General features: G+C 40.3%; 1 protein-coding gene across 1 annotated transcript in view; it reads right to left on the reverse strand.

The window, feature by feature from the left end:
* The window catches only part of BNC2 (basonuclin 2), a 449350-nt gene that overhangs the window by 317102 nt on the left and 116522 nt on the right, over positions 1-15726 (reverse strand). Inside the window, exon 2 of the mRNA XM_010355023.2 lies at positions 3872-3997. Within this exon, the coding sequence (XP_010353325.1) occupies positions 3872-3997 (126 nt within the window). The remainder of the gene's footprint in view (positions 1-3871; positions 3998-15726) is intronic.

A 15726-nucleotide genomic window follows, 5' to 3' on the forward strand; every position in this document is an offset into this window, starting at 1 on the left:
GGGTCATTACAGATTCAAATAAGGAAAGAAAAAGCTTGTGATTTTCAGAAGATTTTTCAGGCTGGCAATCAGAAAAAGCTGATAGAGGAGGCTTCATCAGAACAGCCTGAAGATTTCAAGGGGCAAGATCATGGTCCAAGTTGCAAATAAGACACGAAGGCATGCCTTCAGTTTTCAGTTGGTTTGCTTTTTGCCAAAGTATTGTGAGTACTATATGGTCCAATGTTTACACATAAGAACATGATATCCGAGCCAGTGACAAAAAAAAAAAATAATAATAATAACCACTCACCTACAGGGAAGGAGAAAGTTTGTGTACTGAAGACTTCATTACATGCCCTTAGAACAAGAGAGGAAAATAGGCCTTCTAATGTAAGGTTGGAGGAGGACCCAGGGTCAAATCACTTTAAACAGTGGCACAAACATCCCCCATAACTAAATATTATCTAAAAGCTTCACCCTTCTCAGCAAAAGGGAGAAACTGGTCTAGCTGACACGTGTGTCTCTACCAACTAAAACAATCAATGTAATACAGTATCTGCTGACAGCCTAATCAGGGTCTCAGTTTCATAGAAACACATCAAGGAAATATCCAAAAGCCATAATCCCTTGATGCACTACAAAAATTTTAAAATAAAAGGATTTGAGTGGGGTATGGTAGATGAGATAGTTTACAAAATGTTAGGGAAATGATGAATCCTTAGACTCAAGATATTTGCAGATAATAAAAGCAGCTGAGGTCAGCATGAATCTTGTGCCTACAAAAGGTCAAACAATTTACCTACCTTGTTTTGGTTTAAAAAAAGAAAGAGTGACTTTATTAATCTTCTCTCAAGTCCAAACAGTAACAGTGGCTTCTTTTTATCAAACCTATATTCAATGTTTTATGAGAACATCTAGAAGGAAAGAACCAGTGATGGCTTTACTTAAATGAATTTAAAACAAACAAACAAAAAAAACGGCTAGGGGCACACACAATGGGAAATTACTTTAACATGAACATGAAAGTTGCAAGAATCACAAAGGTAATGTTAATTTCTTTGTTTTTTGTTTTTGTTTTGAGACAGGATCTCTCTCTGTCTTCCAGGCTGGAGTGCAGTGCTGAGATCTGGGGTCACTGCAAGCTCCACCTCCTGGGTTCAAGCAATTCTCCTGCCTCAGCCTACCAAGTAGCTGGGATTACAGGCACATGCCACCACCCCCGGCTAATTTTTGTATTTTTGGTAGAGACGGGGTTTCACCATTTTAGCCAGGCTGGTCTTGAACTCCTGGCCTCAAGTGATCTGCCCGCCTTGCCCTCCCAAAGTGCTGAGATTACAGGCATGAGCCAACATGCCCAGCCAAGGTAATGTTAATTTCCTTACTTACTTCCTTCTAAAGTCTGTGGGCCAAGAAGCTTGCAGCCTCAGTAAAGGTGTCATAATAATGGTTAAAATTACTGTCAGAAAAGAAGATTGAGATTCACCAACATCTAGGAAAATCATGTTGCAGGCCAGGTGCGATGGCTCACGCCTGTAATCCCAGCACTTCGGGAGGCTGAGGCAGGTGGATCACTTGAGAACAGGAGTTCAAGATCAGTCTGGCCAACATGGCGAAATCCCACCTCTACTAAAAATACAAAAATTAGCCAGGCACAGTGGCACAGGCCTGTAATCCCAGTTACTCAGGAGGCTGAAGCAGGAAAATCACTTGAACCTGGGAGGCAGAGCTTGCAGTGACTCAAGATCGTGCTACTGCACTCCATTCTGTTTTTTTAAAAAAAAAAGAAAGAAAGAAAAAATAAAATCATATTGCAAGGCAGAGCTCAGTACCTTACAAAATTATTGAAAAACTCAACACTGCCTTTAGAATTATCACAGAAAACAGCAACTCTAAAAATGATACTCCCTCATATGCAATTTACAAACCTAAAAAATAAAAAAATAAAATCCCAGGATAAAGTTTCAAAAATGTTTATAAAACCAGAGACTATTTTTTATTGTTATTGATTATTATTATTTTTTTTTTAGACAGAGTCTTGCTTTATCACCCAAGCTGGAGTGCAGTGGTGCAATCTCGGCTCACTACAACCTCCGCCTCCCAGGTTCAAGCAATTCTCCTGCCTCGGCCTCCTCAGTAGCTGGGATTACAGGCGTGCGCCACCATGCCTGGCTAATTTTTGTATTTTTAGTAGAGATGGGGTTTCACCATGTTGGTCAGGCTGGTCTCGAACTCCTGACCTCATGATCCGCCTCCCTCAGCCTCCCAAAGTGCTAAGATTACAGGCGTGAGCCACTGGGCCCAACCTATTCATTTTTTTTCTTTTTGAGATGGAGTTTCACTCTTGTTGCCCAGGCTGGAGTGCAATGGCACGATCTCAGCTCACCACAACCTTTGCCTCCCAGATTCAAGCAATTCTCCTGCCTCAGTCTCCTGAGTAGCTGGGATTACAGGTATGCGCCTCCATGCCCAGCTAATTTTGTATTTTTAGTAGAGACAGGGTTTCTCCATGTTGGTCAGACTGGTCTCAAACTCCCAGCCTCAGGTGATCCGCCTGCCTCAGCCTCCCAAAGTGCTGGGATTACAGACGTGAGCCACCATGCCCAGCTCAGCCTATTATTTTTTAAGAGATAGGATCTTGCTCTGTTGGGGCTACAGTGCAGTGCACAATCATAGCTCACTGGAACCTCAAACTCCTGGCCTCAAGCAACCCTCCCATCTCAGCCACCACACCTAGCTTTTTTTTTTTTTTTTTTTTTTTTTTTTAAAGATGGGGTCTTGCTATGTTACCCAGGCAAGTCTGGGAACTCCTACCCTCAAGCAATCTACTAGCCTTGATAGAGACTATTTATATGCATATATATTTAAATCGAAAAATGTTGAAACAAAGCAAATGTTCATGAACTTAGAGATTGTCTTCTAAATTAAGAAACCCAAAAGAAGCCAGAAACCTATTAACGGTAAGTTAAAAATATGAACACTTAACAGGTCACTTAGAAGATCTGCATAGTCGTGGCCGGGCGCGGTGGCTCAAGCCTGTAATCCCAGCACTTTGGGAGGCCGAGACGGGCGGATCACGAGGTCAGGAGATCGAGACCATCCTGGCTAACACGGTGAAACCCCGTCTCTACTAAAAATAATATAAAAAACTAGCCGGGCGAGGTGGCGGGCGCCTGTGGTCCCAGCTACTCGGGAGGCTGAGGCAGGAGAATGGCGTGAACCCGGGAGGCGGAGCTGGCGGTGAGCTGAGATCCGGCCACTGCACTCCAGCCTGGGCGACAGAGGAGACTCCGTCTCAAAAAAAAAAAAAAAAAAAAAAGAAGATCTGCATAGTGATTGTCTTTGGTGGAGAATTGTGGCTGGGCTAAGGGACACTTTTGGGGCTCAGGTAGTGTTATGTATCTCCATCTAGTTGGTGGTCCTGGGTATATTCATTGTGTAAAATTTATCAGGCTGTACGCTTTTATTTGTGTACTTTTCTGTAAGTATGTTAAACTTCAGTTTTACAAGTTTACTATTAACACTATTAATATAGTACTACTATTAAAAATAGCAAAAACAATAAACTAGCCCTAGAACAATATGAAAGAAAGAACAGAAAAAGAAAAAGAGAAGTAAGTGCAGGTGGGGAGAGAAACAATAGAAGGCAGATACTTTATCACATTCCAAATCATTCAAATAACCATCATTAAATCTACTTTCCATGATTTCTTCAGGGGCAAGAAGTGTTAGGAAGCAAGTAAATATCTGAATTTCACAGAATGAGGATGAGTATGAAAGACAGTAAAAGAGTGGCAGAAAGAATAAGTGAGAGAAATATCTTAACTAGGTAGTCAAAGCATGCAAGTGTGTCCAAGTAACTTAAAGGGGAAAAAAAAAAAACACAACATACCTCAATTTGAGATGTATCAACCCCACAACATGGGACCTTGAAATATGCTGGCCAGTCTTGCTCACTAAGCCTGTCCTCTGATTTGTAATTAAGGCTATGTGGAGGTGGAGTAGGCCCAAGGTGTGCCTATTGAGAGATTGGGAAAGGAAATTACATATGCCCAGATAGTATTACTTAAAAGCACTGAGTACATCAAAACTTCTTTTTAAGAAATTGCAAATATAACACACCAATGACGAACTAAACATATATATATATATATTTTTTTTTGAGACGGAGTCTTGCTCTGTCACCCAGGCTGGAGTGCAGTGGCGTGATCTCGGCTCACTGCAAGCTCCACTTCCCGGGGTCACGCCATTCTCCTGCCTCAGCCTCCCGAGTAGCTGGGACTACAGGCGCCCGCCACCACACCTAGCTAATTTTTTGTATTTTTAATAGAGACAGGTTTTCACCATGTTAGCCAGGATGGTCTCGATCTCATGACCTCGTGATCCGCCCACCTTGGCCTCCCAAAGTGCTGGGATTATAGGCGTGAGCCACGGCACCTGGCCCTAAACACAGTTTTAAAGAGTTAATAGTTTCTAAGGCTGATAGTAGCCAACCGCTAAATAAACTTTGGTGAGAACTAAAGTAACAAAGTGGGAATAACTGAATAATTTGCTAATTGATAATGGATACACTTTTGGCCTGCCTAGCTCAATTTCTTACTCCCTTTTCTTCCACTTAATATGACACTTTTAACTGCTGTTAGGGAATACTAATCACCACCTCCCCACCCCCCTACCCTACTCCCTTGCCAAGTACAAGAAGCTGCAGAGAACACAAAAGTTAAGACACATTCCTTGCTCACAAGTTTACAATCTAGTACAAGAGATAAGCCATGAACAAAGCAACCTTAACAAAAACAGAATGGGAAATGAAACGAGCGCAGAATTCCACAGAAACTTAAGAGATTCCTTCCAGCCAGTGTGGCTTAAAAAAAAAAAAAAAAAGCTTCTACGCCGAGGCAGGTTTTGCTCTCGCACTGAGCGTCCGGATTATATTCCTAGAGAAGTAATACAGTTTGACTGGAACATAAGGGAAGATGTACATAGAAGAACAATGAATGAAATGGATGCAGTGGTTGATAGGAACTATTATAAAAGTAAGGGCCCTATACTCCACTACAAAGAGTTGCTATTTAGCCTATTATCCACCAACAGTCCAAACTACTAAAAGCTTCTCAACAGCAGTAACGTCTGATCATTACTTTACTCCAAGAAGATTTATCTGGCAACAGTATGACAGATGGACTGAAGTGTGAAAAGACAAAAGTGGGGTCCAGTTAGGAAGACATTAAAATAGGCTGGGCACGGTGGCTCATGCCTGTAATCCCAAACTGTGGAAGGCCAAGGCGGGCAGATCACCTGAGGTCAGGAGTTCAAGACCATCCTGGCCAAAATGGTGAAACCCCATCTCTACTAAAAATACCAAAAAAAATCAGCCAGGTGTAGTGGTGCATGCATGTAGTCCCAGCTACTCGGGAGGCTGAGGCAGAAGAATCAGCTGAACCCAAGAAGCAGAGGTTACAGTGAGCAGAGATTGTGCCATTGCACTCCAGCCTGGGCAATAAGAGCAAAACTCCATCTCAATCAATCAATCAATAATCTGGGTAAATTACTGGCAACAGGGCTGGAAAAACAAAAAGGACAAGATACAAAAGATACTGTAAAGATAAAATCAAGGGGACCAGAATGACTGTAACAAATGAGAAGTGTCAACAATGACACTACAGTTCTAATAGTCTGAGCACAGGAAAATGGTAGCATTATCAACAGAAAGGGGGGTGAACTATTTTGTGAGAATATGTATCAAGTTCAGTATGGGGGATCAGCAGATCATGCAGATAACCAGGCAACTAGAAATGTTAGAAAACTGACTGACACTGAAGTTACCACATCCAGCAGCCATCTACACAGACCTGACCCAAGAGATAAACAAGTGGCCAAGGTCAGTATCTCAGGGGATACCCATGGTTATTAGGGGAAAAAAAAGAAGGAACAGAGGTAACAGGAGCATTGTGATTGTCCCACATTCCACATGATAAGGGAAAACAGTTGACAGAAGGTAGGATGCTTGAGAGTTTTAAATGATCTAAAACAACAAGACTTATATTTAGGGTATGGTTAAAACCAAGTGAAATAGTAAGTAGAAGCAAACACAGTAAGAACAAACCAAAAGGCATGGGAATAATAAATACCTAAATCAGAATAGTGCTTAAGGATGGAATATGGGGAAAGGTGGATGGGGAGATTGACAGTGAGTGACACAGTACAATTTAAATGGTAACCTTAGTCTTCAGATGTGTTTGTACATATTAGTTCCTAAACTTGGGTCAATGGGTGTTCAACATACTGTTCTTTATGCATATTTGTGGCTGAAATATTTTATTAGGCTTTGTGCCATAAGAGTGAATGTCTTTGTAGATTGATAGGTATACAGAATCCATATTGCAGAAGAGTTAAGAAGTAAGCAAATTGTGAAGACAAAGAGGCAGAAAAGATAAAATATTCTTTGGAGAAATTCTGCAAAGAAAACAAGTAAGAGAAACGTGGTCTGAAAAGTTAGAGGAGCTCGGACAGGTTGTGTTCATAAGTTGGCAGTTTGTTTTTCACTACGGGGAAAAAAGAGACTATCACAGGCAAAGGGGACGAAACCAGCAGAGAAAAGGATATTGAAGATCTAAGCCAGAGGGAAAATGGTATGAAAGGGTCCGAGGAGAGAATATGATCAAGAGCACAAATGAAAAGGGTGCCCCTGGAGGGAGAAAAAAGAAACTCTTTTTTTCCCTCAGAAACCAAAGGTAAGAGATACAGAAAAAAAAAAATCTGTGGTTAAGAAATACATATATTAAAACTGCTCACGTTAGAAAACGTTATTACCAGTCTCTTCCACTAAATTGTACACTTCTTAAAAGGGACAGAATTTTTATTTGCTAATTCACGGTCTAACAGGGTGCTCAATAAATGAGAAAAGTAAAGATGGGGCTATGTGGTGAGGGAGACCTGATAGGAAGGAATCAAGGAGTACCAGAAGGAAGAAAAGGCTGGGTCCAACTGGAAAGGGTAAAATGAAACTCTGCTATAATCCCAGCACTTTGGGAGGCCGAGGCGGGCGGATCACCTGAGGTCAGGAGTTTGAGACGAGCCTGACCAACATGGAGAAACCCCGTGTCAACTAAAAACACAAAATTAGCTGGGTATGGTAGCACATGGCTGTAATCCCAACTACTCAGGGGCCTGAGGCAGGAGAATCTCTTGAACCCGGGAGGCGGAGGCTGCGGTGAGCCAAGATCACACCATTGCTCTCTAGCCTGGGCAACAAGAGCGAAACTCTGTCTCAAAAAAAAAAAAAAAAGAAACTCTGCATCAGTAAGAAATGAGTAACAGAAATGGCAAATAGCAGAACTCAGCCTGGGTTCCCACAAAAGCGTGAGAAATAATAAACAAGCTGACTGGGTCCAAGAAAGTATAGCTCAGAGTTCCCAGTTTGGGAAGTGAAATACTTAGAACCAGCAAGGAGTTCTCGACACAAAGAGAAAAATACCTTGCTCTGAAACATACACCATTCCAGGTGCAGTGGCTCACACCTGTAATCCCAGCACTTTGGGAGGACAAGGCAGGTGGATCACTTGAGGTCAGGAGTTCAAGACCAGCCTGGCCAACATGGTGAAACCCCATCTCTACTGAAAATACAAAAATTAGCCAGGAGTGGTAGTACATGCCTGTAGTTCCGGCTACTCAGGAGGCTGAGGTACGAGAATCGCTTGAACTCGGGAGGTGGAGGTTGCAGTGAGCTGAGATCACGCTACTGCGTTCCAGCCTGGGTGACAGAGTGAGGCTCTGTCTCAAAAAAAAAAAAACAACAATAACACATATACCTTGATGGGTAATACTATGTTATAAATCATCGTCATTATGCAGCATTCTCATAATGTGTAGTTCTTATGAAGAAAATAAAGTAAAACACTGAGAACTGATTTTGGATGAAACTAGTCTTTATTTAGGTTTCCCCAAATTCAAAGTGTTTAGTATGTAGCGTTCTAATGTCTATGAATTTATTTCTGGCTAGGAAATTCCCCAAAGCCAACAAAAATCCAAATACTTTATGCTATGTCACCTATGTGATTTGAACAAAGGCATAAAAGATGTGGAATAATTTCACTTCATTAATAAACATAAGACAAAGCTGAAGAGAGCCAAGTTCCACTCCTTATTGTCCGATTCCTGTCTCCAGAACTGCAATTGTGGTCCAAAGTCACACCAGCTTTCTGCCCAATTAGTGAGGTCTGCATTAGCAGAACTCAGTACTTCTAGTCCCGAATCCCTCTAGAGAGCAGCGAAATGATGGGTTCCATCACCTGGCCAACATCAGTAACCGCCAGAGTCACCTTAGGGACACAGACAAAGACATTCATCTACTGTACTGGCAGCCCCTACAGCCTGCCTTCCTAACAGAGTCCTTTCTGTGAAGACCACTATCTAAGTGACCTGTCATAGAGCTTTATAAAGCAGCATTAATACTGTGGGCCAAAATGAGATTGATCTTTGAGCTTCGTGGTCTCCTGTTGTCAACAGTGCATTATAAAACCAATACTAAATACTTTATAAACAGGTCTCCCTACAGTATATTAGAAAAACAGTGCATATTTCATGCCCCATAGTTAGGTAGCCACATATCCATCAGACAAATAAATTATTTATTAGGTGCTCAGAAGTGCAATAAGAGTCAATAAACTAACTTCTGGATACTTATAAGCTACTATTTCACTGGAAATTGTACCTGAATGAGAAAACTGTCTCACTAACTGAATAGGGGGTGGAAATATCTCAGCTCTCTCAAGTGTACTGTCAGAAGGAAGCATGGGCCTCATGAGTGAGAAAGGACAAAATCCCCACACCCTGAAAAAAGTCCTAGTTATTAAATTACAAAGAAAGCGTCATCCAACCCCACGCTCATTTCTTTTCTCTTGTGTACAGATTCCTCTGGTTCTACCATCCTTGGAGACAGCTCAGGGAAATAAAAATTGGTGGAAAAATTTCTAACACACCCTGAGACAGGCCAGATGACAACCACCAATAATGGTTTGCATTTGACATCTCCAAAGAAACTACACAATGACTTGAGTGTACCAGCTTTCCACCACATGCATAGCATAGAATTTTGAATTTATGAATCTAGGGTTTAGAGTAGACTTTTCTCCCCCCATGTTTGGTTAAAGCTCCTAAGCCTACAGACACCCTGTGCTCTGTCCAACATTATAAGGCATCTCTTTCCTGGCTTTACCCCTCTGAAAGAGGACCTTCCATTCTAGAATGTATTCCAGCCCTTCGAGAAGAAGAATTTCCTCAGAGGGAGTTATTTCTGAAACTATCAGAGGCGTGGACCTTTGTGTAGTATTGTGGGTGTCATGGTTTCACATGTTGGCCACATTAATACCGGAGAGCAAGCATCTGTAACCCACAGCTGTGTGTGCTCCAGCCCCAAAGCACCCGCAGGGTTGATGCCAATGCAAACCACTCTTCCCATCCCACATCTGAACCACACTGGTTTTCTTCAGGAGCCAGAGTCTGAGATACAGTTCTGAAAATGAAGGTTTGGGGTTCTTTCCATTCACATGATGGGTACAGGGTGTTGAGAGGAATAGTGCCAGATGTACTGGCTCCTTTTTTCTCCCCCATTCCATACCAAGTGAATAAACCATAAAGAGGCTTATGGTGTCAAAGGGTATTTCAAAATACCCCAGGGAAAAAACCTAAATGGATAAATATATAGATTTTGTTCACACTGTTCTCAGTTTTTTCCCCCACCATCTTATACTTTTATTCCTATAGGCTGCAGTTATTAAGGTTGAAAAATATTTTATGTCGGTAGGAAAAAGTGGAACTAAAGGAGAAACATGGGAGAGACTTAGTTTCACATCACTTTCTCAAAAAGACCTCCCAAATCCTACAAATAATGAATGCTAATGTAAAAATACAGGAGAAGACTGGTTTCTGTATTACTTTTGCTACTACAACCACTACAGCTAAGATGATTATTCATATTAATGAGTTTGGTATGTAGACAAACTATAAAAGACGCAGTCTCTGACCTCAAGTACTTATCTCTGTCTTTTGGGATTTACTCCTCCTGCTAGATTTACTTTTATTCTTCATACCCTTGCCCAGAGGAAGTGATCATCACTCAGGACTTGGAGCATTTCCATGGGTGGGGTTTAAATATGACAATGAGAAGAAAGAGAACTTTTGCCCTTGGACACAGACAACACTGGCCCCAAAGCTCAGGATGTCTAGTTTGTGGCAAGGAGAAATATAAACTCCCTGTGAAATTTTTACACTGATTTCACTGAGCTTCATCAGAAAAACTGTGTAAAATGTGGAAGTTTATAACATTTCAGTGCTTTATCACATCATGCCCACATATGCAAACAGTATCACTATACATGAATGAACTTAGTAAACAATTTCTCTTCATCCTTTATAGTGTTATTTACATTTTGTGTGTGTGCTTATAGCATATATAGAAGAAATATATCCAGGAAATCAATTTTGCCAAGTGGTTAAGTGTCAGAGTTCTGCATTGAAATTTCTTGGGTTTGAATAATTGCAGAACCTTTTACTAATTGTGTGATCTTAGCAAGTTACTTAGCCAAAGTTCTTCATCTCTAAAGTGGAAATAAAAGTATCTGTTCACAGAACTGTTGTGAAGATTAAACATTTTTATTAGTGCAAAAGGTTTAGCCAAGCACCTAGCATACAAGTACTAAAATATCAGTTGCTGCATATGTATGTGTGTGAAAAGAGATTTCAAAGTAGAAGCCCACAGGCCAAGTTTGGCTTCAGATGTGTTTTGCTTGGCTCCTTCTAAGTGAGTGTGTATGAGTGTGCATATGTTTAATTAATGACCAACATGTAAAACACAAGAAATTTTAAATTAAAATATGGATGTTCAGCTGCTGAGGGAATGGGCAGGGAGAGGCAAAAGGTGAGGCGTTAAAGAATTAAAGATACGGCAAGAGAAACGTATATTCCTTTGTGACAACAATCAGCAGGGGAGGAGTAGAAACAGCTCTCTGCAGCACATGCTTTCATTTTATACCCTACCAGGTTCTCGCACTTCCTTTACTTGCCTGGGCACTATTGCCATCTAAGTTCATGACCCCTGGCCTACAAGCATCCATTAACTTAGCATAGAGAGTTCATTCACACATAAATGAAAGTCATATTTAAATAGAGTATCAAGTACCAAGATGTTTTCTATTATGCCTGCCTCTGATGAAAATAACAATGAATTGCATTCCATTCCTTTTGCATTTTCCTAAACCCTATATTGTTTACTGTAATATATATAAGGAATAAGTAAACCCATTACATGTGACTGTATCAGGGGCCCCGCTACAAGTACAGACATGGGCTTTGAGACAGCTATTTTTTCAGTAAAAAATAGCTAAAGCAAATATATTTGAGAACCACTGTTACTGAAAAAAAAGGTTGAAAAGAAAAAAAATATATTGATATTGTGAATACATGAAACAAGTAGTATAAAGCCTGGACCCCTTGGCTTCTGCAGCCTGACACACACAGAATTGGAAGGTCATACCAAAAAATTTTAGGAAACAGATCTAATCCCACTGCTTTACAATACAATCAAGGAAACTGAGGCAAAGTCAAATAATAAACTGGTAGCAAAGCCTGGACCATTTTTCAGGAATTGGTTCTCCTAACTGTGTTTACACCAGAGCCCAAAGCAGTCACCCACGAGGTTGATAATCTAGTAGTATACCAGATTTACTCTTTGTGACTTGTGAGAACCGACTATTAAATTTTTAGGAAACTTGCAAGCCAGTTGACTTCATATTGGCCATGTTGAACCTGACTGCAATCAGCGTCGGAGCCCCCCACATGTAACTCCATAGCCTTATTAAACTCGCTTTTGTTCTTTTTTGTTTGTTTGTTTTTTGAGTCAGGGTCTTGCTCTGTCACCAAGGCTGGAATGCCGTGGTCCAATCTCTGCTAACTGCAACCTCTGCCTCCTGGGTTCAAGGGACGCTTAAGCCTCAGCCTCCACAGTCACTGGGATTACAGCCATGTAATCCCACCATGTCTGGCTAATTTTTGTATTTTCAGTAGAGACAGGGTTTCACCATGTTGGCAGACTGGTCTTGAACTCTTGGCCTCAAGTGATCTGCCCTCCACAGCCTCCCAAAGTGCTGGGATTACAGGAGTGAGCCACTGCGCCTGGCCTAAACTTTTGTTTTTTAATTAAAAAAAAATTAATCCATGTAATTGAAAAAGAATTATACTTTCCACGTAACATATATTAAAACATCTGAAATTCTTTCCATTTTTAAAATATACAAAATATCACACCACGCAAAGAAATATAAAGTATACTATGAAAGTATAGATTATTAAAATTTTACAAACACAACCACTGCTTGAGATGTTGACATTTGGCCAAGTTAGGCATCTTCACAGGGTACATAAATAATTAAGTGTTTGTCCTTGTACCCACTTCTAGAGATTTGAGAAATTTCATGACAAGTATGAAGAAAACCAAGCCAGACTCTTAGGAGTTACAGAATAAATCTACACGTAAATGTGGACTTCTTACTACGTACAAGACACTGTAAGCTTTATAAAAGATACAATTACAGTAAAGTCTCAGCATCCAGAGCTCTTAGGAAATTAATCATTCTGGATGGGCACAGAGTCAGGGAGATGGAACTTTATTGAGCACCTGTTGTGTGCCAGGTACTATGCAAAACATAAAATATTTTTTCATTCATTCTTCATAGGTCCTATGAGATAGGTATTATTATTCTCATTTTACCAATAAGGAAATCGAAGCTAAGAGAGTTTAGTCACTTGGCCAAAGTCTTACATTAAGTGTCAAAGTGGGAATTCAAGACCAAGTTGGTCTGATTTCAAAATATGTGCTCATCCAAATATCCAGCATTGCCTCTTCAGGTTTCTACCATTTCAGACAAGAATTTTCTGAAAAGGTGCTGCATATTACCCTGTCTTAAGCAGGACATATCTTTCTTGATAATTAAACATCAATTAATATCTTTAGGCTTCTAAGTGCTTAGGGCCTCCTATTTGACTTGGCATGGGGAAGAGGAGCTCTGGGAATGCCCTATTTTTTTTAATTCAACAATCTACCATTTTATCCTTTCAGAGTTAGTTGTAATTATTGTTTGTCTAATATTTGCTTTCTTCCCAGTTCTGGAATTTGCTATTTTATTTTACTATGAGTCTTTCCAAGGGAATATTAAGTAGTCATTAAGAAGAATGAAAAAAACTGTTAAGTACAGATAACCAACATCTCCAAACAAAACATGAGTAAAAGACAAGATGCAGAACAGTAAATACCATGTGCTATCATTGATGGAGAAAGAGAAAAACAGGAGAAAAAGAGAATAGAAAAGAAAAACTGAGGAGGTAACAAATACTTCTAAATTGGGGCTAAGCTATTGCTAGAAATACCTTTAAGGATCTGGCAAAATAAGGCTGGTTGTGATGGCTCATGCTTGTAAACCCAGCACTTCGGGAGGCCGAGGCAGGAAGACTGTTTGAGCCTAGGAGTTCAAAACCAGCCTGGGCAATATGGCAAAACCCGTATCTACAAAAAATACAAAAATTAGTTGGGCATGGTGGTATGTGCCAATGGTCCTAGCTATTCCAGAGGTTGAGGTGGGAGAGTCACCTGAGCCCGGGGTGGTCAAGGCTATAGTAAGTCCTAATGGTGCCACTGTACTCCAGCCTGGGCGACAGAGTGAGACACTGTCTTAAAATTAAAAAAGAAGGAATCTGGTAAACAGAAAAAAAGGAGAATCTGGCCAGGTGCAGTGGCTCATGCCTGTAATCCCAGAACTTTGGGAGGCCGAGGTGGGTGGATCACTTGAGGTCAGGAGTTCGAGACCAGACTGGCCAACATGGTGAAACCCCATCTCTACCAAAAAATACAAAAATGTAGCCAGGCATGGTGTCAGGCACCTGTAGTCCCAGCTACTCAGGAGGCTGAGCAAGAGAATTGCTAGGACCCAGGAGATGGAGATTGCAGTGAGCCAAGATCAGGCCACTGCACTCCAGCCTGGGCCATAGAGCGAGACCGTCTGAAAAAAAAAAAAAGCAATGGAACATTTGTTTTCTCTGTGTAAGCTTCTGTACTCTTTTTTTTTTTTCACTTTTTACACTACATATACATATATACATATATGTGCAATTAACAAAATGAAAAAAAATTTAATATATAGTGATGGCCCTGAAAACCAAAGAAAGTTTTGGAATATTCAGGTTCAAAGCAATATATGGGGGAATGACTATCTTAGAAGTTCAGTATGTAAGCTTGCAAGCTTTGTTTCATTCTCCAGGATGCTCAAATCACAGTTCCTACCTGCTTTTCAACTGTGTTCATATTAGCCCAGTATGAATATTTAAAACAAAGTCCTCTAATTTCACATCATTTACGGTATAGCTAGAGAGACTATATGTACATGTACAGGTTAAATAAAAGATGTAAACAACCACTCTCTTACAAAAGTAGAAGTCTACAAATCAGTACATGTGTTGTTAGTTATAATACATCCAGGAGTATACGTTATTTGGTTAAAAGAGCAGGTTGGGCCAAGATTCTTAGACTGAGGAAAATATCAAAAGGCAAAGAGAAGACACCATTCCAAATGGGTGGGGAAGCACAAATAAAAGTATAATAATCCCAGCACCTTGGGAGACCAAGGCAGGAAACTCAACAGCTTGAGCCCGCGAGTTTGAGATCAGCCTGGGTAACAGAGTGAGATCCCATTGCTACAAAAAAATTAAAAATTAGCCAGGTGTGGTGGTGCATGCCTGTGGTCCCAACTACTCAGGTCCCAACTACTGAGGTGGGAGGATTATTTGAGTCTGGGAGGTTGAGGCTGCAGTGAGTCATGATCATGTCACCGTTCTCCAGCCTAGGCAAGATAAAGAGATCCTGTGCTTTAAAAAAAAAAAAAAAAGTAAGTGTAAGGATGCACTGTTCCTTGGATAGATGCAAGATATTAATTAATAAGACATGAGATTAGAAAGAGAATATACAGGCAAACTGCAGAGGCCTTGAAATTTGGACTTCAAGTTTCTGAACACAATAGTTAAGTAACGGAAGTTATGTTTCATCTAGGAATGGTGTACAGAATGCAGCAGAAAACAGACATCGAAGCCAGAAGTACTAAATTAGGGGATTTGTTTGTATGCAAATATTCCCCTAGAACGTAAGCTCTAAGAATGAGGAATTTCATCAGTTTTATATTCATTTATACTGCATGCATTTACACTTGAAACTATAGTAGACACTAACAGGAAATGGACAAGCCCATCACAGAGCATGAGGACCTAAACTAGGTAATTGTGAGAAATAAATTAACAATTTAGAGTTCTGTTTTTTGTTTTAAAGAATCTACGAGAACTGATGCCTAAATTAATTTTAGTTCTAAGGGAAAAGAAGCTAATTAGAAGATTTCTAGTTGGAAAAAATGGTGAAGGCAGAGATATACTTTGATACTTATATTTGTACCAATACATGTACTATACAGTTAAAATATTTCTATTTAAAATATTTTCTGAAATTGAAAATGGCTGAACACTAAAATTAAGCTCTATCTTCAATTCTCTACCATCTACTACTGACTGGCATCACATCCAACAGCATATGGCTTCACCACTCATCTCTGAACTAGTCATGTCATTCCCCTTACAGAGCCTACTTTTGCCTTGCATTATGGAGATGTTATATGTAATCTATACATTTGACCAGGGGATCATCTATCCTGTCAG

This window comes from Rhinopithecus roxellana, chromosome 16 (genome assembly GCF_007565055.1).
Source record: "Rhinopithecus roxellana isolate Shanxi Qingling chromosome 16, ASM756505v1, whole genome shotgun sequence".
NCBI classification, from domain to species: domain Eukaryota; kingdom Metazoa; phylum Chordata; class Mammalia; order Primates; family Cercopithecidae; genus Rhinopithecus; species Rhinopithecus roxellana.